Source organism: Gymnogyps californianus, chromosome Z (assembly GCF_018139145.2).
Source record: "Gymnogyps californianus isolate 813 chromosome Z, ASM1813914v2, whole genome shotgun sequence".
Taxonomy (NCBI): Eukaryota; Metazoa; Chordata; class Aves; order Accipitriformes; family Cathartidae; genus Gymnogyps; species Gymnogyps californianus.
In genome coordinates this window covers 75,447,390-75,469,590 of record NC_059500.1, presented here as the reverse complement: position 1 = coordinate 75,469,590, position 22,201 = coordinate 75,447,390, and the positions used below count along the sequence as shown (strand labels likewise).

The following is a 22,201-nucleotide window of genomic DNA, read 5'->3' as shown; positions in this document are numbered from 1 at the left end:
ACCCACCCCCCCCGCGCACACACGCACACGCCCCCATCGGTCTGGCCTGCGTACCGGGGCGTTGACGGTGAGGGGAGCCGGGCGGGGGCCTGCGGAGGATGGAGGAGAAGCCGTCCGCCAGCATCAAGCCCTACCTGGACAAGCTCACTCTGGGGGTCACACGGATACTGGGTGAGTGAGTGGCGGTGTGCGAGAGTCCCATGGGCCTGGGGTGGGGGGGGTGGGGAGTGTCACTCGGTTGTCATGGAAACCGCCCGGGGGCGGGAAGGGGCGCCTCCCTCAGCGCTCAGGGCGGGGGTCCCGGGGCGGCCCTGCAGGCCCCGGCCCCTGCCATGGCCCCGAGGTCCCCGCCCTGAGGTGGTTAGCAGCAGCGCTGGGGCCGGGCCCGGCAGGGCAGGGCCGGGCCGTGGGCGCCCGTGCCAGCCCTGCAGCCGAGAACCGCGGGGCAGCCCCAGGGTGTGATGTCTGGGTGCCTGCAGCGCTGGGAACCGCGGTGCTGCTGGTTGAACCCCAGTCACAAAAAACCTGTTTCTAGCGTTTGAATCAACGGCAGAAATCCTGAATCTCTCGACTTAAGAGCGCCCTGCAGTTTCAAAAAAATCAAAGAAAGAGAAGGTGGTGTTTTATTCAAAGTCATGCATAATTCCTAGCCTCCATTGTAATGTAGGGTCAGCAGGTAGCGTGCCCAATGGAAGGACTTCAGTGTGGTGCAGTGTTCTGGCAGAAGACTAATCTGTGAATCTGCTCAGGATCAGCTCCCCATAAGTAGTCACCCTGCAGCTTATTCCCATACCATGGGAGTGCCCTGCGTGCCGTCTCCAGTTTTTGCTCAGATCTTGAGCCTGCTTGCATCCCTGCAGTTCCCTTTGAAGTTCAGCAGGAGCGCAAGGCATTCAACATCTGAAAGTAAGGCTTCTCAGACAAAACTTTACTCATGGCAGTAGAATCACAAGAATCTGTGAAAGTATTTGCATGTGTAAAGGATTTTAGCATCAGACCTTTCATCTGTCAGCAGCTTGGGGCACAGAACTGTCGTATTTGTATGGCTGGAAAGCAGTACATCTATGCCAAGCCTTGCATATGACAACGTTACAAACTGCAGTTCCAGAACTTCTTCCTATGAATTTTAAAGCCAAAAGTGACCGCTGTAATTACCTCACCCAGCCGCTATATTGCAGGACAGTGAATTTCATCTGGTAACATAAATGTATCACTAATTGCACATGTTTTTAGATAGGTGCCCAGACAGACAAGATTAAAAGGTCAGGGCAAAATTCTTGCTGTGAACTTCAGTGAGGACAGGATTTCATCCTCAGTCTCTGTTCAGTGTTCTCTTACTGACTTATTATTGGACTTCTTGGGAGGTTTTTGTTTTGTTTTGTTTTCCAGTTGTGAGATCAGGATTACATTATCATTCTACTCTGTGAGAGCATTAAAAAGGTGAAACTACTGATGATCAACCATCATAGCAAATGTTTCTTTGAAGTAGCTCTTCTTAAAAAATTACTATCCCTGCCCACATTTTCACCACCCAGGTTCAGATGTATGAGATCTGCATGCTGTTAACTACAACCAAAAGTAACGTTGCCATATAAACTGGTTTTGGTAGGTGCGTTATTTACACCAGCAAGACATGGCAATGCAGATCTGGCTCTGAAAGTCCTGTAGCATCCCTTTCGCATGGAAGGTGTTTCCTGGTTTGTGTTTGGATTTTGTATCTCTGATGACATGTATTGTGCAATATAGCAATGTGCACCCCAGTCCATTGCAGTGATGTTTTACTCTGGTTCTTTTCTCCGTCTCTCCATTCCTTCTGGGAATTTTGCACATTTTTTCCCAGTGAAGTAGTCCAAAGCATATAAATTGTGCCACCATGTTAACTAGAATTGCTGAACTAGTTGGGAAACATTACCAATCTGTTCAGTGTTTGTTTCTTTCAAATAACAAAGGGTATCTCATTCAGAAAGATGCCTTACTTGGTAGTTTGCAGCACGAGAAACTATCTTATTTTAAATCTTTTGGGAAGTCTCATGAAGCCAGGAGATACTTTTCTGCCTACCATAGCATAAAACCAGTAATAGGCTTTTAACTGTTGAGTTTGTGAAACATTTTTTTTCAGGAGATGATAGAAATGATCATGTGATGAAACTCAACATACTCCTTTTAAGCAAGAAAATTTTGCATGTACAGTATATGGGAGCTTGAGGCCCAATTTTCCAATACCTTTGTGAACAAATGTTCATGGCACCATTTCAAAAACCCTCCTTTAAACAAATGCTATATGTGAGGTTGGGGGGGGGAGGGGGTTGTTTTGGTTTTTTTAACTTGTAGTCTTTGTGGAAGTCCCTACAAGGTGCGAGATTTCTCACAAGCATTATGGAGGTTATAATTTGAGGAAATAAGAGAGGCATCTTTCCTATTACCAGTATGATTCATTTTGTTGAAGTTCTATGACTAATAGCAAATTCCAGAGAGGTTGATTGCTCACAACTAAATCTGAATGGGAGGTGTTAGCTGTTCTGGACTGCCCAGAGCAGGACCATACTTCACTATTTACAGTCTTTATTAGATAAGAATGTAACTATTCAGACATTTTAAAAAGATGCTGAGAGTTTATCCAACTTCTAGGCAGTATTAGCAGTACTGAGGACTGATAATACTGTGAGTTCCTCCTTCAGCATTCTGTCACACCATTACATTGACTCTTTCTGATTAATACTGCAAAGGATTTTTGGAAGCTTCCAGATGAAGTGTCCTAAAAATAGGACAGAGTTTACTGTGATCTTGATTCAGAATAGCTAATAGGGAGGAGTCACCTGAACTACTTAAGCTTCATCCTGTATCTTTTGTCTAACCTAGGTGGCTTCTTCATTTCTTCCATCTGGAAGAAAAAGCAACCCATGGCAGACTTCTTTTCCGCATTAATGTTTAATGGAGCTCCCATCCATACCTACAGACATCTGTTAAACATGATTTTCAGTTTACCCACAGGATATTTTTAATATAACCTTCAGGCTTTTAAGATGGAATTTCTCTTTCTTTTGGTCTTAGATTTGGTTCAGACCTCTTTAGAAGTTGCAGTTCTCTCATTCCCAGACATCTTCTTTGACTGAAAGGATATTTATTTAATCTTCCGTCATCCCAGCCGAGCCGTTGTGCATGATGAATTAAACATCCCCGCTGTTTTCTTTGATCTCAGAAATAACAGTTACTCTGTTATTATGATCTCTTAACTTGTCATAAGGCTTGTATAGCTTAGATGGAAAAGACCAGCTAGATCATTGACTCCACACACTTCTTTAGAAGCAGAATACATATGGACAGCTTATATTTGAGCAAGAGACAGATCCCCCTGCGTTGCACCCACCTATTGGAAGTGAAACTTGGTGAAACATCAGGGTCTTCTGTTTGTTGGGGCGCCGTCTTGGCCAGACAAATTACCTAGGTGACCTCCTGTGATTTTTTTTTTTTTTTTTTTCTGTCTTTAACTCAGAGTTTGGTTTTCTGGTGCTATGTTTTGCCTTTTACGTTATCTGACAACGTACCAGTCAATACTTCCAATTAAAGTGAAGTCTAGACTTCCTGAAACTGAGTGCAGCTCTTCCACCAACAGAACAGACAAGGACAATGCTACTGCTAGAATTAAAAGCCCAGTGCTGGAGATAAAAAACAAACCAAAGCTCTCTAGTGCCTGCCTCTCCTGTCTAGTGCACTGTGTATATTTTACAAGAAAGCAATTATAATATGTGTGACTGCTTTGGGAGCCAATACTTTCACAGCAGAGCCGGTCTTGAAAGCCCTGCATAGTGATCACTTCTATTCCACGGCCCTATGTGCTGGGCTTGCAGTTCCCACAACAGCAACTTAGTAATCTTTCGGGACCTGATCCAAAGTCAATGAAGTCAGTGGGAACTATTTCAGTTGGCTGTAGATGAAGTAAAACATTATAAAATAATAAATGCAAGGGAGACTGTTCCGCCATCGCACACCTGCAAGGATAGCACTATGTAGATTAGTATCTTGCATTTATATAGCATTCTTTCCCATAAAATATTCAGATGATTTTTATAAATTATGAGCTCAGTGCTCATAACAAATTTGCATGTGTCCAGCTGGAGTTCCAGAGAACTGACGGTTGCTTATGCAGATCCCTTCAGCGGAATCAGATTCTGCATCTGTTCAAACCCACTGAATCTAGTGCTGAAGTGTGCCCGTCTTTGTGGAACGTGGTTGCTAGCAATTCAGAGCAACACTGCACATCTTGTGTCAAGCTGAGAATATCCTACCCAACTGAAACCGCAGGGCATGCTTACAAAGAAAGACTTGTTTTTCCTTTTAGAGTTTGCCCGGGAGCCCATGGCTGATTTTTCCATGAATCCTCTGCAAAAGATCACACCTTGAATACAAAATGTGTCTTTGTGTATATATGTGTATATATATCTACAAAAAGCATCGAAACTATGGCATCTTGTGCGGCACTAGGTATCCTTATGCCAAGACACGCTGAGTACAGTTACAGACAAAAGAAAGTGACTGCTCAGTCACCAGCACAATGCTTGCGGTCATTAATGCCTTTTCCCCAGCTGTCAGTCAGGTTAACTTGCAAAATTGTCTGGTGCACGGTGTTGGTGTCACCCATGCTGACTGCAAACATGCTCCTCTTCCTTTTAGAGACTTCTCCAGGAGTTGCTGAGGTGACGTTTGTGGAAAAGGAGCCAGCTGAACGCCACACAATCATTTCATGGGAGCAAGTGAGTATTTTCATGATAATACTGCAGTGAGGTCAGTCTGAATGTACAGCAGCCCATGGAGAATGTCAAATGCAATGGCTGTCTTGTGTTTGGTTATGATACAGCCTGTTACCAAGTTTGATGCACAGTGGAGCCTAAACAGATGGTTTGGGGTTTTTTTTTAAATGGGTATTACTCTGTGTTTTAGGCTATCACATGCACCTGATCTGTTAGAGAAACTTCATCAGCGTGGGTATATTCAGAATGACAACTCTAAGAAGAAATCACGTAACTGTAGTAGGCAGCAACAGTAGTGACTGAGTGGAGAACAAACATTGTTCTGACTCAGGTCTGAAACCATTTTCCAACCCCCTTTCAAACAAAATGAAGAAGCTCTTTATTATTCATGGCCATTAAAGCTAAAGGCCTGAAGCTGGAAAATACCACTGAGCCACCCAGCTTGTTCCAGTTATCTATTTCTCTTTTTAGTCTCAGCTATTCTTTTCCATTTCTCATAGCCCCTCTTTCCACCTCCTCTTTGGCTAACCAACCCAATCTTTTGGCCAAGGCGTGTCCCATTGCCTGTTCTGGAAGACTATGAAGGACACATGCTACCTTCATTCCGCATTAGCTGACCTCGCTGTATCAGACTGCGTGACCAGAGGGCTCCTGAATACTGTTGTGTGACTCTGGTGAGCAGAGATGGCATTTTTGGCCCCCTTCTTGAATATACATGTGTTTCTCAATCCCATGACCGTGGGGGAATAACTGCTTTCTAAGTATCGCTCATATGTAGGGAAGGGACACTAGAAGCTGAGTGGCCTTTGGAAAGGGACGTGGCAGAGGATGGAGTTGAGTGAATCATCCTCCCTCTGCTCCAACCCTGGCTACGCCCTAATGCACATGCTCCCAGAGGCTGCACTTGTTACCACTACATAAAATAACTTCCCCTTTGACGACGCCTTGCCGTTTACAGTTTTTCCTAAACAGGAGGGAAAAATCTTGCGCTAGTTTTGGTAGCGCCCTATCCCAATTAGTGATATTTATCAGGAATTTATAAATCCAGGTCAGAATGTATGTGATGTAAACCTGTGTTATTTACTGAAACTTGTACAGTAGCCAGCAACCGTGGTCAGGCAGAAATGTCTGGTTTTTCAGGTTTATGTGAACTGATTCCTGATTTCCTGTAGCTGTTGTTCAGGTGTCGGATTAACTGGGCTGGAAAGTCTGAGGCACCCTGACTGTGAGCCAACTCAGGTCTGGGAGCAGCAGAGTGACATTTGCTCATTCTTCTGTTGAGTGGAGAGGACTGCTTCTCCTGAACACGGTATTGCTCTCATTTTCAGGTGCCGCTACTCCTCCAAACTAAATTGGGTTTGCTTCAAAATTGAGCTATTCTTGTAAAGCCAAACTTTGAAATGCTGTAGCCAAAGCACTTCGCTCCAAAGATGTCAAAACAAAACTTCAGCTCCCTCCCCCCCCAGTGATGGACTAAGTTAATTGTGGAAGTAAATGCTGATAGTTAAGTAGATACAGTTGAACTGGACTGCTAATGGTGAAGGACTTTGCTACCTATTTCTTTGCTTTTGGTTCCAGTTGCATTGACAAAACCTGAAATCTCCCTTCTCGAATTAAAAGGTAACTATTTTCTTTTTCCTTTTTTTCTTGAGCTTTGGGGATGAAGCGTGATATCTAACACAGTCCACGCAATTGCAGTATGTCCTGCAGTGATGATTAAGTGCAAAGCACTCAGCACCTCACAAGGCCCTTCCAGGATGAACTTGTACCTCACTTTTCCTCAAGCTCATCCCGCTTGAATTTGAATACAAGTTTATGTGTACCCAATGTTTAATTTTATCACTGGTTGGTTTTTTTTTTTCGTAGCCACTAGGTGGCAATACTTATGCACATAATCATTTCTCCATAGTTGAGATTTTAACAAGATCTTGTCACAGTCTATATTTTTAACTTCCCTCTACGTCTTTGGTTATGAAAGTATTTGCAGGGCTTTTTGTATGATGTAGGGAAAACTGGTCAAACTATTCCCAAAATTACATTCTTTTTTCCCAAAAAACCTCTCTTTTCATTGAGACTCACCAAATAAAAGCTCTATTCTTAAGATTTTTTTTCTTTTTACATTTTTTTCTAGAAGCAATTTTTACAGTCCTATTTCAGTTTTGCAACGGAAAGGTATTTCTGCTGAGAGCAAATCTATGGTATTCAGAAACTTTAAAAAAAAAAATCAACATTTTTTAATTATGAATGATTAAAATTATATTCTAACAATGCTGGTAATGTGCATTTTTTTTTATCTCCATCAGCTGTGTTTGTTAAATTGGGCTGTGCCCAGTTTGTGTTAGTATTTAACTGGATACTACAATGGAAGTTTAAAAATCTTAGATCAGCTTGTTGAATGTCCGTGAGCCACCATGAGGCTTTGCAGGGGAAGGTGAGCTTCATGACAGGAGACAGTGCAGTAAGACAGTAGGAGAGCAGAAGAGATTTTGTCCAAGGCTTTCTGTAGAGGCAGAAAGAGCTGTTAAGTCTTACACTTTGGGAAATCAAACTTGAAATCAATCCTGAATATTTTATTGGAAATCAGCACACTCGCAAAAATTTTTAAGGTATATGATTTTCAAGTGTTTACATGCGTAGCATCACTTCCCCAAAACTTTCAAGCAGTTCAAAATATTGTAATAAAAACAGATAATTTTTTCACCTTTCCTGATTTTTAGACCTGCCAAGGTATTATCTTTTTCCCAAGGAATTGAGACAAGCAATAGAAGGGGGAGTAGAGACAGAGTTACCAGGTCACTGGAACACCAGTGCTGATAACTGTATATCATCTTATGAACCCATTCCTACTCCTAAAATTAGGCTAGTAACTGGCCTGCTCCCCTCCACATGCAGTTTCTAAAAGCAGGTATTAGACTAAAATATTGCTAGGAGGCACTCTGGTATCTGCAGTCACAGTGTCTGAACCACATTTTCTTTTTGCCTCAGCCAGAAGAGAAATAAGTCATTGACATCATTGTTTCGGTTTTCAAAAAATAGAAAATTGCATTCTGTTAGGGGGAGCTGGAGGTCCCAGAGCTCAGCACCACAGCAAGCCAAGCAAGATGAAGGGGGTAATTTTGCCTGTTCTCATAATTGGCTTGTTAGTGGTGTCTCAACTGCCCTGGCTGGCTCTAAGTGATCCCTGCCCATCACATTGCTGGAGCTTTGATATTCTGCAACTCTACATGGGAAATCTGTTGTTTCTCCTTATGAACTTTGTCTACAAAGATTTATTTTTCTGTAATAAAACCATAAAAAACCCTCAAGCGATCTGGTGCTTTCCTGTTGTGGGCTGTCTTAGGCTGCCAGACAATTCAGAAACTCTCTCAGCATGTAAATCTCAGTGGGAACTGTGGTGGTGGTTCCTGGCTATTCTAGAAGTCTTCCTTGTTGCTTCTACCATATCTCTTTTTGACTCAAAAGTATGCATGCAGGCGTGTACATCCACAAGGGTCCTTCTTGCCATCCTCCTTGTAATGTCCTCCATCAGCATTAGGCGAGCCTGCCATCTCTAATCGCCAGGAGCACAGGATCTGCCCATCTAGAAGGTTCAAGGGCCTTGTGGCCCTGACCATGGGAGAGGTGGGGAAGTGGATCCAACAGAACCAGTGCATGAGAAAAGGTATATCTCTTCAAGCTGCATAACAGGGGAGAGGCTGGAGGACTTTTGGGAGGTAGATAGTGTTTCTGACACAGTGTTCCTCTCCTGTGGGGCCTTATAATATTCTGATTAAAAAACTGGCTACTCAACACCATCCTCAAGAGAATTGCCAAATCTTGTTCTCTGCAGTGGGCAATCAGGTCTACTCCAGCCCCATGCCTTTCAGGGCAGGAAATCCAAGCAAGGTGATCTCCTGGGAGCGCCCCAAGATCGGATTTATAAAAGGTGCAACAAGAATGTCTCAGTATGTTACATAAATTAACATCTGCATTCACTGGCAGCTAAGGTAGAGCAGTCATGAAACAGCATGATGTTAGGGAGAGAGAAAGGTGGCTGCTGATGTGCTCTGCTACTTGGAAGCCCTGAGAAGTGACATAAATCCCTTCCTTCTCTCCCCACAAGTTGGATAAAGCTCATTCAGTTTTTTAGAGAAGTCTCTCTAGAGTGATATGCTTTCATTGCTGTCCATTTCTTTAGGATATTTGCTTGGGAGGCATTGTTTCAACAGCGCTTTGAGTGAATTGCCATATGTCAGTGGTTCAGCTCTGGATTCAGTGCTGATCAGGTCTTGGCAGCAAAACTACCCTGGTTCTAATATTCTTCTCTATCCTCAATGGACTGTACTTTCTTGGGAGACTATTTGGGGATATTATGGACAATAAACAAAAGAAATAGACCTCACACACCATATTGGGCACTTGGGATATTTTGTTTTATGAGCTGATGAGTGTAACCAGATGACTGGAGTGAAAATAGCTGCTTGCCAGGGCTGTGGTTAAGCCACTTCTGGCACATTATTAGGAATATTGTATTTTATGGGGCTGGAGATCACCCTGGAAACTACCGGTTGAGCAGGAGGAGTACAGAGCTTGAGAAGCCATTTTTAATATATAGTAGTGGCTTGTTTCTCTGACTCTGCTGTCAGAAGACCACTGTTTTGACATCATAAGGTCATATGGCTGAGCATAATATGACAGATGGATCAATCCTTTCTGTCAAATGGGAGAGATGGGTATTAGTGAAGCTTTCTATATAGAGGTGTTTTCCTATAGACCCCAGATCTGCTCTGGTATGGCATTTTCCACACATGTATTTTGCACCATCATTTGGAAAGTCATGTAAAGGGACACGGTTAGGAAAATCCTAAAATAAAGTGAGGAGGGCAGCCATTTGGAGAAACATGCACATGTTAATCTTTCCATCCAAAAAAGGAGGATTCAGAGCAGAAGGCCGGTCCAGATGTGATTTTTTCCTTGTCTTTCCTTCCTATGCTTGTTAAATTGGGCTGTGCCCACTTTGTAGTAGTATTTAACTGGATACTATGGTGGAAGTTTTAAAATCTTAGATTTTGTCATCCCAATGGATCTGGTTCTCCTGCTTAGAGGAGAACACCCACTGAAGTCAAGACAGCTGTTCACATATGTATTTTTACTACTGAGGTAGATTAGTTAAAATTGAGGGGGTTGAAATGGACTGAAAGTGCTGTGTAAACATTTGTACTCTTCTGAGGCTTTGTAGCAGGTCTGTCATACTTTCTTTCTTCAGAGTTTTAAACCTAGTCACTGTGCTTGCAGCTACAGCTTGAAATTGGAAGTGGTGAAAGCACAGCATGAAATTATAAATATTTAGGACTGAGAAGAACCCACAGAAGAAGGTGTGTTTGTTAAAGCATTTGAAGAACTTCAGATATGTCCATGTGGTTTAGTAATCTCCTGAAACTTACCACCAGGGCCTCAGCCATCAGCAGACTCTTATCAAAGGATGATAAATTCTTCTCAAAACAAAGTTTCTACAGTATCAGATTCTCTACTTTAATACCTGTTGCCTCTGAAGATTTTCCCTACCTGGGTTAGGAAAGCACTGTGCTAGTGACCAGGCTGCTGACGGGGCAAGCAACCTGCCCTATTGCAAGCTGCAAAGCCATTAATACCTGGGACTCGTCAGTAGCAGTCTGTCAGCATAAATGGATATGCTTAGAAATTAAGTTAACACACAGGAGTGAAGGTTGTGCGTGGGTTAGAGGCTCCTGCACAGCACGTACACCACAGTTTAGGGGACAGGGACTGTAACAACTCAAAGAAAGTGACCGTGAATAAGGCTTTAACAGGCAGAAGGGCTGCCCTGGTCCTAGGGGAGGGAGGGGATGTGAACAGGAGGCAGCCAGCACCTTCCTTTGCTCGTGCCACTCACTGATGACCAGAGGCCAGCGTTGCAGCTGGATGCACAGCTGGCAGGTAGCTCCTGCTGGATAGATGCATTGGGGCAACATCAGGGCAGATAACTGGATATGCCCAAGTTGCAGACATGGAGAAGAATCTGATCAGCATCTCTTGAGATGTTACAGATTCGTGCCCCAAGTGAAGCAGAGCTACATGAACTGCATGTGCATGTTTCTTTTCCTTAGCTACTGGTTACCAGAATATTCTTCCTTTATTTTATGAGACTTTGAATGTTACATTTTCTAGTAGCCTAGGGAAGTAGTCCCAGCAGAGGCACAATATTGGAAAGCTATTAACATCTGACTCCTCTGCATTCTCCAGAGCAATTCTGTAACTGCTCCAAAACCCACCCAGGCCTCTGAGGCCAGGCTGTGAATACCTACCTGGATAACATCTTGATCTGTGGCAGGGTAAGCCTATATAAGGGACAGCACTACTGACCTATAAATGTTCTTAAAGTTTGTAATTCTGTCTTTTCTTGCTTTGAGTGTCAAACTCACTGCACAAAGAGCAGGCTATGTCCAACAGCTTGTCTTTAAAAGTGGCTGAATGAAAGAAATACACCTTTTTTAGAAAAGGCTGAAAATCCTGTCACAAAAGTACTTGACATCAGACATGCTGTGTTGCAAATCTCACATTATTTGTCCATTTTCCCTGTAAAATGCAGCTCCTGGAGTTCTGTGATTATAAACAGGTCTCACATCAACATTTTAAAGAAGAAGTTGTCTATCCTCCTGGTTTAATGACAAAGCTTGACCCTCAAGGGGCTTATTTGTGTCTTTGTTCCTGAGCAGATTTAAAAGCACATGGGACCCAAAGGGAGAATGACCACAAGTTGCAACTTGGAGGTTCAGACTGCAATTAGGAAAAATTTTTCACAAGGAGGGTGGTGCAGCCCTTGGACAAGTCAACGCGGAGACTGTGGAACCTGCATCATTGGAGACTATCCTGAGTTTTGGGGTCTGATTCTTTTGGAGCCTTGAGTTTGACGATACTTTAAAAGCAATCTCACTTCAATCTTTCTCAGTCTGTTTTTTCTCTAAAACAGTGACAAACAAAACAACAAATGACTCCTTTAGTCATGTGTGTTGCTTGTCTTCTTAAAACTGCCAAGCTTCTGTACTGTTTCATTTTGTGTTGTTGACACATCGACAAGAATGGAGGGTCACTGGTCTGCAGCCAGTCCTGTCACCAGGAGCAGTGCCTGCAATTGCCTATAGCTCTTTGGGCTTCTTGTTACTCTGAGGATTAAGCCTTTATCCTTCCTTCCTCATATTTGTTGCTTAGTTGAAGAGTCTATGTTAAGAAAGGCTCCTTCCACAACCAAGATAGGTATAGGAGAAGGGTCCTGGTTCTTAGAAGCACTCTCACCGGCTCACTGAAGTTGCTTCTTTCACTGTCGGCTCAGAAGGAAGCAGGCTTAGGAGCCCCAGCCAAGCACTGCAGTTTGCTGGGTTGAAGCCAGACCGGCAAGTTTGTGAGACTGTCTCTATGTGTATTTGCACGCATACTGTTTTTTAAGTGAAACGTCAAACCTGCTTGATTATGTGCAACTATTGAGTCTATGCTTCTCTCACCTACTTGGAACCGAAATCCCTCAGAAGAAGAGAGTCCTTGTGCTAATATGTGCTAATTATGCTTTAGTGGAACAGGTAGGTTTCATCTGATTTCACTTAAAGCAAAACTCTACTCTTGTAAGCCTTATATATGAAAAAGCTGATTGTTCTTATATATGTGATATTGGAGTGGCTGTTAGTGTTGAAGAATGATATGTCATCTCAGTTGGGGAACAATCCTGAAATAATCTTGTGATGACTGACTGCTCATTGTGAAATTTTCCCAAGTCATCTTTGTTAATACAGTAACACAGACCCAAGAAATATGCAGTTTTCTCTCCAAGTTTTAGGATGAGATATATGAGCTGATTTGAGTCATCTTGGAGTTAAGCAAAACATTTGGTGGCAAATATTTCTGTACCAATATTCAGTTGTTCTTTGGGTTTGAGGTACGTTCTGCATTTTCCCATAACGCTTTGATTGTGATTTGCAGAAAAACTCCTGCATATTGCCAGAGGATTTAAGGAACTTCTATCTGATGACCGATGGCTTCCAGATGACCTGGAGTGTGAAGACCGATGGTGAGTCCATGTATTCCTCTCCACTGATACCCTCATTTCATTGCAGCTAGTTTTTCCTTTGCAGAATCTCTTTAATTTCAAACTTACTTTCTGCACAGTCAGTACACACCTGTTGGCATCTTGCATTAGTCTGAGCAAAAGCATGTGCACCAAGTCATTTTGACTGAAAAATTAGCACCATTCCTTAACTTGCAAAAAAAATTAAGTAGTTTGTTTCTGCTAGGCAGCTTGATCAGTGACTACAGAAAACTGACCTCTGAATTAATAAGAGAGTGCAGTTCTGCATGGGATCGTAGACTATTTTAGAGATGTCCTGATGAGGAAAAAAATATGACTGCACATCAGAGGTCCCTTCCTTATGCAACAGGGCAAAGCCTATTGCTTGCATGTGCTGGACTTCCACAGAAGAGATGTGTACACTGAACACTGGCTAGAAACAAACAAGTCTTCATGACATAAGTACCATTCTGTAATACACTGGGCATCTGTTGACACTCAGATTTAGGTATGTAGTTTAAATCTCGTACCTAGACTCCATCTGTAGTTGATGGAAAGAGAAGCAGCTCTAGCACATTATCCTATCATAAAGCAGTAGGAAGAGTCACCCTCTGATAATGCCTCTTTCTCACTAAAAATTATATGTATGTGCCGGAGCCTGATTCTGCTTTCCACCAGCTAAAGTCCATTCATTGGAGTCAGTGCTGGAAGTGAGAACAGGACCGAGCATTATTGTCCATCCTTGTCTGGACAGAATCAGGCAGTTCGTTCACTTTGCACTGGAGCCCTGCAACTCTTATCCTGGCTCTTGTTGCCTTCAAGTGAGGTTGTCAAAGTGGGCTGTGGACACTGCTCACTTCTGGAGATGGGTGTCAAATACAGGGTTTTCCTCAGGAAGTGGAGTTTCATTTCAGAGACAGTTGACATCAGGGCTCTAGCACCTGCACTGAGTCCCATTGTGTTTCAAGTGGGATTTAGTTGTTCTGACCTCCAAAGAGTCTTGTTTTCAGGGCACACAAGTGCACAGAGACCAAGGCAGCTCACATAACTGTCTTGTTGAGCAAACATCCAGTAGTGCCTTCTGAGACCCTTCACACTGGCACATGGCTGAACAGGGTGCTTGTTGGCTTGATGTCTGGTAACAGTACTAGTCCTTAGAAGGAGAGACAAGTGACAAGTCCTCAAGCATTCATTCAGGAACACCCACATGTTGACACCCTGATAAAATCTTGTGTTGGAGTGGAAACTAAGAGGATGCACCCTAGCCGGTACATGGGGTGGAAGAGGATGAGCTGTGCAATAAGCTGTGAATGGGCGAGGTGGTTTCTGGTAGGAAGGACAGCAGCAGGGAAAAGAGTTTTGAGGAGGTGGCTGTAGCTAGCCAGGATTTTTAATAGCCAGTTTCACAGGAGTGGGCTAACAGCTGCAGCACAGGCTTAGCCAGCAGTGTAATTCTTATACCTGCACATCTCTGAGATGGTGTTGTATCACCTGTAAGTGAAAAAGCCTAATTTTTGCTCCTGTGGAGCCTGACTTGGTTAAGTGTCCAGGCCTGCTGGGTATACCCATCTCTTCTCCCCCTCTGTGTTTTAGAAGAGGTTGAGTTGATGTGCGGAGGAAAAGAAATATCTCGTATGCTTTCCTGACACTGGATGTAATTAATGATCAGTCTTATTGCAGATACCCCAATGCCCCTGGGCTCCATGGTGATTAATAGTGTCTCGAAGCTATGTCGTCTTGGGGGTTCCTCTATGTACACTCTGCCTAATGCACCAACTCTTGCTGACCTGGAAGATGACACAGACGAGGAAGGTAAGGTCCTGTTAACAGGCTAGAAAATGTGCTCTGTCTCATCCCTTTTGCTCTGTTAGGGTAATGTTAGGATATAGCAACGGAAAAGGTCACTCCAAGTAGATGGGATTTTCTTTGTCTCCCGGGCTGGATCTACTGTATGTCCTATTAGTCCCTTACAGCCTTGACAGCTAGATCTGTATGCTATGAATCTCATAGGGCTTGTTAATTCTGCCAGTCGCTAGCATTATTTGCATCCTCTTTTAACAGCCTGGCAGCCCTCCTGTTCTGCCTTTTCCCTATTTAGATTTTTAACTAAGGCTTCCTCCAGTGATTCAGCTTCTAAAGTCTGTGTGTGCTTACGGTGTTACATGAACAAAAGATGACAGTTTTTGTCTTTGTAGTGAAAAGACAGCTGGATATGCTCTTTGGAATTAGAAAAGTAACTCTGGTAAATACATGTAAGTGTGAGGTGGCACTGGAAAATGTGTGTTTCCAGACTGCCTAAAAATGCTGGGGATCCTGCAGTTTGGAGAGAAAAAGAAGAAGAAAAGCCCACTCCTTTTCTCAGAGCTCTTACAGTCTAACAAGACTGGAAGAATTAAGAAGATAAGAACAGAGCCAGGTGTCATGCTGACTCCTTAAAAAATTGCTATTTGATTTCAGTCTTATGTCTGAATCTCTATAGCTCTTGTAGCTTCTAAATGTGGCTGAAAGTTTATTTTTTCACATTCCAGCTTGGCTGCAGTCCTGATCTTCTAGCCATTGTAATGAAATGGGCCAAATTCCGCTTCCATTTAGCCACTCAAACCTCCACTGACGCACTTATAAGGTACACTGAGAAAAAGTTACATCCACACAAGAGTTCTTATCCTAACTTTAATGGAAAATTCTTCTGAAGAGTACAGCTCTTATGTCCCCCTTCTTCCCCAGCAGCTTTAGAATTCAAAATTATATTCTGGAAGAACTTGCAGCTACACAGTCCCAAAATTGTCCTGTAGAAATGCTCTGTGGTGGTTGTGGGTCACAAGTTGAATATGCGTCAAACCATGTGGCTGTTCAGAAGGATGCTGATGTCACACTGGAATGTATGAAGAAATGTATATGTCTCCAAGTTCATCAAAGTCTTCTGTCAAGAGAAAAAGAATGAACTGTTCTCTCTGTCCTCCTTAGAAAAAAAGAAAGTAGGGCAAAAAAGGAGATGGTGGATAGAACAGAAGTAATGGGCTTCAGTTGCAGCAAGGAAGATTCAGGATTCACATGAGGAAAACTTCTAAGTGATAACGATGGATTTGGGTTGACTGCCTGAAGATTGTGGCATCTCCAACACTGGAGAACTTTAAGAAAAGATTAGACAAACACCTCTCAGGAGTGACATCTGTAAAGATGACCTTGCTTTATGCCAGGGAAGGACTAGAGGGCAGCTTGATGTCTTTTTTCAGCCATCTGATTTTGACTCTGTGGTTTATTTTCCTACTGGAGAGTAAAATTTTTCTCACTTTTTTTTTTTTTTTTTAAACACGGGGAACTTAGTCCTTGCCAAGAAGTATAATAGTTTGATTTAGTTCTTCCTCAGCTGATTTATTAATAAGTATCAAATAGATTGACTGTGCAGCTGAGTCACAGTCAGTTTTCCAACATGTTTCATGAAGATTTTTTTCTGTTTTCAGGTGATGGAGACAAACCAGAGAAGCCACACTTTGATTCTCGTAGTCTTATCTTTGAATTAGACCCATGCAATGGGAATGGGAAAGTTTGTCTTGTTTATAAGCACGCTAAACCAGGTAAGACTGAAAAGAGTCAAGGTAGCCATGTCTTGTTGTGGATTGTATCTGGAGGCCACATGTGTAGAATCATCTTACATTTCTGATCTTCTTTGCAATTTGTAGATGAACATTTACTGGAATGTCCTGTCTCCACTGAAGTCAGGGGCTAAAACTTACAGAGACCTAACTAGACCTAACATTTTCCCTCCTTTTAATGTTGGCATCTGAATTATAACTTATAATTTCTGCATGCATAGAAACAAGAAAGCATTCACATATGACCTACAGACAATCATGTTGAAAGAGAGCTAGAGCTCAGCCACTAACATATCTCTGGTTAATTGCATGTCCCGGAACAATTCCCTTTCCTTTTGATGAGGAAGGCTGTAACTCTTCTTGGAAGCAAAGCGTAGATGGTAAAAAAGGTTCTTAGCTGATTGAGAGAGACTTAGACTGGTTCTTCCACCTTGTGCACGGATGCAGAGCCTCCAGATGCTAACTAGGTCAAAATTTGGCAGGAAGGCTTGAACAGGAGAGTGAAAGATGTGAGCTGAGCTGCTTCTTCTGACAGATACACAGAAAACTGTTATCAGTCAGCGATTAGTGAAACACCCGAGTCACTTGTAAAGTAGTTGTCATCTGACACAGTGCACAGGTCACTAGGTGTATGCATATACGTGTGTGTTCACTGTGGGGGCGTATGCAATTGTGATATACCTGTTCTTAAGAAAACTTCGGTTGTTATCCTGTGTCTTATATTGGGTGTGACTACGACTCCCAAGGCAGAAACTTCTTACTTGTCTTCTTGCCTTCCAGTGTTAGTGTTCAGCACATGCAGTGGATAACCTGGGCAAGGGGAGGGAGCGTTGTTTACAGGTGTTGATGTCAAGACAGGGGGCAGTGTGTTTAACTGACAATGTTCAGTATCTCAATTTCCCAAGTAAAATCACTTCTTTTTATGCTATAAAGGATGTCGCCACCAGGGAAATATTTATTCGCTGTGGAAAGATTTTGCAAAATGTGTTTTTGTTGGCAGCACACACTCCCATGACTTCCAGACTCTGGACTCTATTCAGTAATCCAGATGACTGACAATTGAGTTAGTTGCTTTTTACTTTGTGGGGCAGATAAATGTTTGCCATAATTGTACTTTGAACTTACACTACAAAGTTGCTGTTGTCCAAGCATGTTCCATGTAGCGCATCAATCCCAGGTTGGGAAGGAATAGCATTGCATCCATTTTACGGTGGGGAAAGTGAGTATAATGGCTATTTCACGAGTATTTGTAGTAAGGCTGGGAGCAGAAACAAGTCCTTTTCAGTCCCCCTGCTCTAACCATTAAACCACATTGACTCTGAATAATCATCTATGTTAGTCAGGGATGCTGCATTTTAGAAGCTGCAGCCTTTCTGCTAAGTATGTTGTGTCTCCCACCTGACAATGGCCAGGGGTTGATCTTACCACTGCAAAGCAACAGTGTAATTTGTGTTTGTTTTGTTCTAGTTGTCTCCACAGACACAGAGATATGGTTCCTGGACAGAGCTCTGTATTGGCATTTTCTCACCAAAACGTTCACAGCCTACTACCGCCTGCTCATTACCCACTTGGGTCTCCCACAGTGGCAGTATGCCTTCACCAGCTATGGGGTCAGCCCCCAGGCCAAGGTATGACAGCAGGATCCAGCTCGTCAGTATTTTGCATACGTATAGACTGGAAAAACCTCTTCCCACCTTTTGACAAGCAGTCTGTAGGCTCAAGTGGGCCTCCCTAGTGAGCCGTGGAAGGGGTCATGAGTCTTTCCCCTGTAGCATGTTAACAGTCATTTGTTTATGTTAGTGAATTCACTAACATTGTGTTAACTCTGCTTTTCTCACCCGAGTTGGGCTCTGCCTTTGACCTCTAATAGCAGGTGGTGGAACCCCAATTATTTCTTTGCTTTCTTGACTCTGAAGCAAACCTCCACTTCCATGACTGCTGGCAAGTGAGGAGATGTAAAGCCGTTCAACCCCACAGCTATGTAAGATTAGTTGAGATCAGTTTTCTGGGCATAGCATCGAACAAGAGCCTACTGCTCTCTGGGTGGAGAGGAAAGTCCAGGTACACATTAGACAGAAGCCCAGAGGAAGACTATGAGCTTGAGCCTTGCCAAGAATATTAATTCCTTTGCATTCTCCTCAGTCATGAAGGGATGCCTTGATAAAAATGGTGCCCAGAAAGGGGCAATTTAAATGCCAGCAGTCCTAGAAGTAGTTATAGGAGAGCTCCAGGTACAGCCTCGTGACCATTCCAGCCCCTTTTTATTATTAAAATTGCTGTTCTGCTCTGCCAGAACCCTGCTATTAGAGGCTCCTGCCACTCCTCTGTGTTTGACTGGGCCTTCAGCCCTAACCCTGCTTCCACTTTGTGAAGGGTCAAGGAATGGATCTGACAATACAACCAAACACAGCACATAAGCCTGTGCAATGTCTGTGCATGTTGGCAAGGCCTAGCGGGTCTCAGTGAGTGTCCTGCACTTCACCCAGACATGACAGCTGTCTTACCAGCATGACATTCCTTGGTCTTGCCTCAGCCCTGTGCATACATCAGAACTACTCACTAAAATCACTGCCGACTTCCCTTCTATCAATGGCTGTAGAATTTGGTTCTTTGTATTTCTGGTGCCTTCCCTGTTACACTGTGCTCTACTTGATTAGTCAAGGCTGTGTACATGGTACTTTAGCATATGCCTGTGCTCTGCCTTTCTGCGACTTTCCTGCTAGAATATTTTATTATGTTCAGTATATTCACAAACCTTAGTGAAATCATTCATGTATTCCCTAATCATTTGCAGCCTCTGTTAGTTAAAATCCTTCTAGTATGTTAACCATTATCATTTTTAAAGGTCTTCAGGGGTGGTATATTAAAGCTGTTTTCCATTAAGCAGTACATGAATAGATTGCCATCTACATTTTGGTATTGATCTTTTGTTTATCTTCTTCAACACTTTGCTGATGGTTTCAGTGGGATTTGTAATACCATAACCCCTACAGTTTTATTTCCTGACTTCGTCAATGGAAAACTGATAGGAAAAACGCTAAGAGATGAGAACTGCAGGGCATAACATTGTGGTGGCATTTGGGAACCAAAAATAAAATCATTGTGGTCACTTCCAAATGTAAAATCAGGCCAAAGAGAAACAAACACAAAACCCTTTGTGTAAAGAGTTAAAAAATCTGCATTATTGGATGCGTGAAGAGAGGGAGGGAGGCTATATTTTGAGAAGTTCAACTAGTTTGGTTCCAATTTATAAGCACTTTTAAATTCCAAGGTTTTTTAATCAGGAGTTGCTCCTGATAGGAGTTACACTGTAGGAAAGGTAGTGTTAGGTTTGTGTCTGGTTCTCCTCTTCCCTGTCTGGAATGTAGGGCAGTTCCAGGACCGTAGCTGTAGCTGTGCCTTGTGTATGCTTATCACAAGGCACTCTGCGTGGTCCTGTAAACTGCAAACTGATAAGTGGTGTATGATTAAAATCAGGTCTCAGGGGTGAGGGGGAACAGGATGGAAATGTGTAATTGCAGTTTGATTTTTAACTTCTTCCTTCCCCACCATCCTGCCTTTCAGCAATGGTTTAACATGTATAAACCCATAACCATCAACACAGCTCTCCTCTCTGAAGAAGCTGATTCCTTTGTGAACAAGCTGGACCCCAATAAGGTATTTAAAAGCAAGAACAAAACTCCAGTGATCAAAAAGAAACCACCTTCCCAGCCAGCAGGCTCCCAAAAGAGTCACACGAGCATGACCTCCTCCAAGACATCCTCACTAGCTGGGAATTCTTCAAGGAAGTGAGAGCCCCTGATCTGACCCTGGACAGTATTTGCAATAAGCTTTGATGTTCTCTGATGGAGAGTCTCAGTGGTTCCGATCAAGTTCCTTGTGCATGAATAGATGTGCCCATGGAAAACACATTGCAGCATTTGCATGAAATACAGCCACGATGTACTTTGACATGGGAGGAATGTGGTTCCTGGAGACTCTGAGAAAAAAACTTGAGACATTGATTTTATTCCCTCCTGCTACTTGCAGCATGTACTTTTCAGAGGGCATGAAGAAGCCCTTGATGTCACTGCTCTATAGGGAAGCTTTTGTTCCTGTGCAACTACAGCAGTGAAATGAAAGCAAACGTAAGTCACATTTAATAGACCCATGCTGAAATACAGCGTATGAAGATATTTCTGCCATCTCCTTTGAAAGAAACCTGTCCTGACCTTGCATGCTATGGGAGCAGGCTGGAACCCACTGAACAAAGAAATATCTTCTGCTTCAGACAGAATCAAACTCCTCATTTCCCTGTGCTCCTTCCAACTTCTGCTCTGAGATTCATGGTACAAAGGAACCTGGGGCTTCCATGTCTCTGCGTTGGCCTAGTCACTTGCTCTAGAGCCCGGACCACCTTTTGGCCTTTGTGCTGTATCTTTTCAGATAGTGACATCTGTGTGATGTCCTTCCCAATAAGCCTGAAGGCAGCCAGAAGCTGCAAGATCTCTCATTGCCTCTGCTTTCTCCTCTTGTGGCAAGTGCTGAGCCAGGGCGGGTCAGTGGTGTTAAGAGTCCTGTAAGCCCGGAGGACCCCTTGGTTTGTCACACATTCATTTGCAAAGTTGACCACTCAAACAGCCTTTGTCACTTTTCAATTGGGCAGCATCTGACCACGGGCCACTGAGATCCTACAGCCTTAGAAACCCCTGATGCTGTTTTCTATACTGTAAGTTTTCAGGTGAGAACTGCACTTTAACCCCTTCACTGCTGGTTTTCAGTTACATCTGATTGTTTCCATTACTTTTCTGTGCCATTCTGTCTTCTTAGATGTGCTGGAAACACATGGTAGCAACCAACACATTTTGTGCCTAAGCAGGGAAATCAAAGTCACCATCTTCAAATAAGCATTGATTATTGAAACAGTATCATCTTTTATTTATGAAACAGTCACGTAATTACATAAGACAAACCTACCTCACAGGGATGTTGTGAGGCTTTCACAAGTATTTGTATGGCCTTCAGAAAGACAAAGCCACCCTGTAAGTGCTTAATAGTATTTTAATAAAGATTTGAGTATTTTCCTCCAGAGTGATTGGGTATTTGAAGATGCTTTTGGGAGCACATGCGCAAGGATGTATGCTAAGAGCAGAGTGCAGGCTGGATTGTTTGGGGTTTTTTTAATGCAGTGGAGAATCTCTCACTGAGAAGGGATGGGTTACAGTGTCTTTTAGCTAATCCCATCTTGAGCTGCTCTGGAGTTCCCAGTTTAGTTCACATCATAGACCAAAAGACTCAGCTGTGTGACAGCTGTTCCGCTTCTGTCCTGCACTCACTGTTCAAAATCTCTGCAGCCATCAGCCCCAGCTCTGGCATGCTTTGCTGGCTTCCAGCACTGCCCGGGGCCCACCCTCAAGTGCAGTTTCTGCATTGCCTGGCAGCTGCCCTCTGCCACCCCCAAACGAGAGAAAATCCTCTAATGCTCTTCAGCCCTCTTAAGCCGATGTGCGTCTTGTGCCGGGTGAAGATCTGCTGTAGCTGCTCTACTAATGTTAGGTCAGCGCTAATGAGGAAGCAGAGAAGTCAGTACCTACCACCCCACCCTGTCCCACAGTAATACATTAGTAATCCTTTTGATAGTGAGATATGAATGATCATTAAAGCCAGTAAATGCCATTTTCTGGAATTCTTTGCAGTAGTGATGTTCTGTCACTTCCTACTCTTGGAGATCCCTGTGTTGTGTGTTCGTGGTACCCAGCCCTGGGACTGCAGTCACGCACTTGACATAAGTACCATAGGTGCTTAAGCACTTTCTAGAAAAGTTAAGA

At 43.2% G+C, this 22,201-nt stretch overlaps 1 protein-coding gene across 5 annotated transcripts; it reads left to right on the top strand.

The window, feature by feature from the left end:
- The first annotated feature begins 98 nt into the window (after positions 1-98).
- TPGS2 (tubulin polyglutamylase complex subunit 2) lies at positions 99-21,444 on the top strand. 5 transcript variants are annotated; one of them, XM_050913015.1, is made up of 7 exons: positions 99-171; positions 4,672-4,751; positions 12,717-12,802; positions 14,585-14,613; positions 16,263-16,376; positions 17,862-18,022; positions 19,959-21,444. In XM_050913015.1, the coding sequence occupies exons 1-7, from the start codon at positions 99-101 to the stop codon at positions 20,184-20,186; spliced, it is 771 nt and encodes a 256-aa protein (XP_050768972.1). In that variant the 3' UTR covers positions 20,187-21,444. The 5 variants fall into 5 exon arrangements, with proteins under 5 accessions (XP_050768972.1, XP_050768971.1, XP_050768969.1 ...); XM_050913014.1 differs by having other exon boundaries at positions 12,717-12,804; positions 14,482-14,613; positions 16,272-16,391; positions 17,874-18,022; XM_050913012.1 differs by having other exon boundaries at positions 12,717-12,804; positions 14,482-14,613.
- Positions 21,445-22,201: the final 757 nt, after the last annotated feature.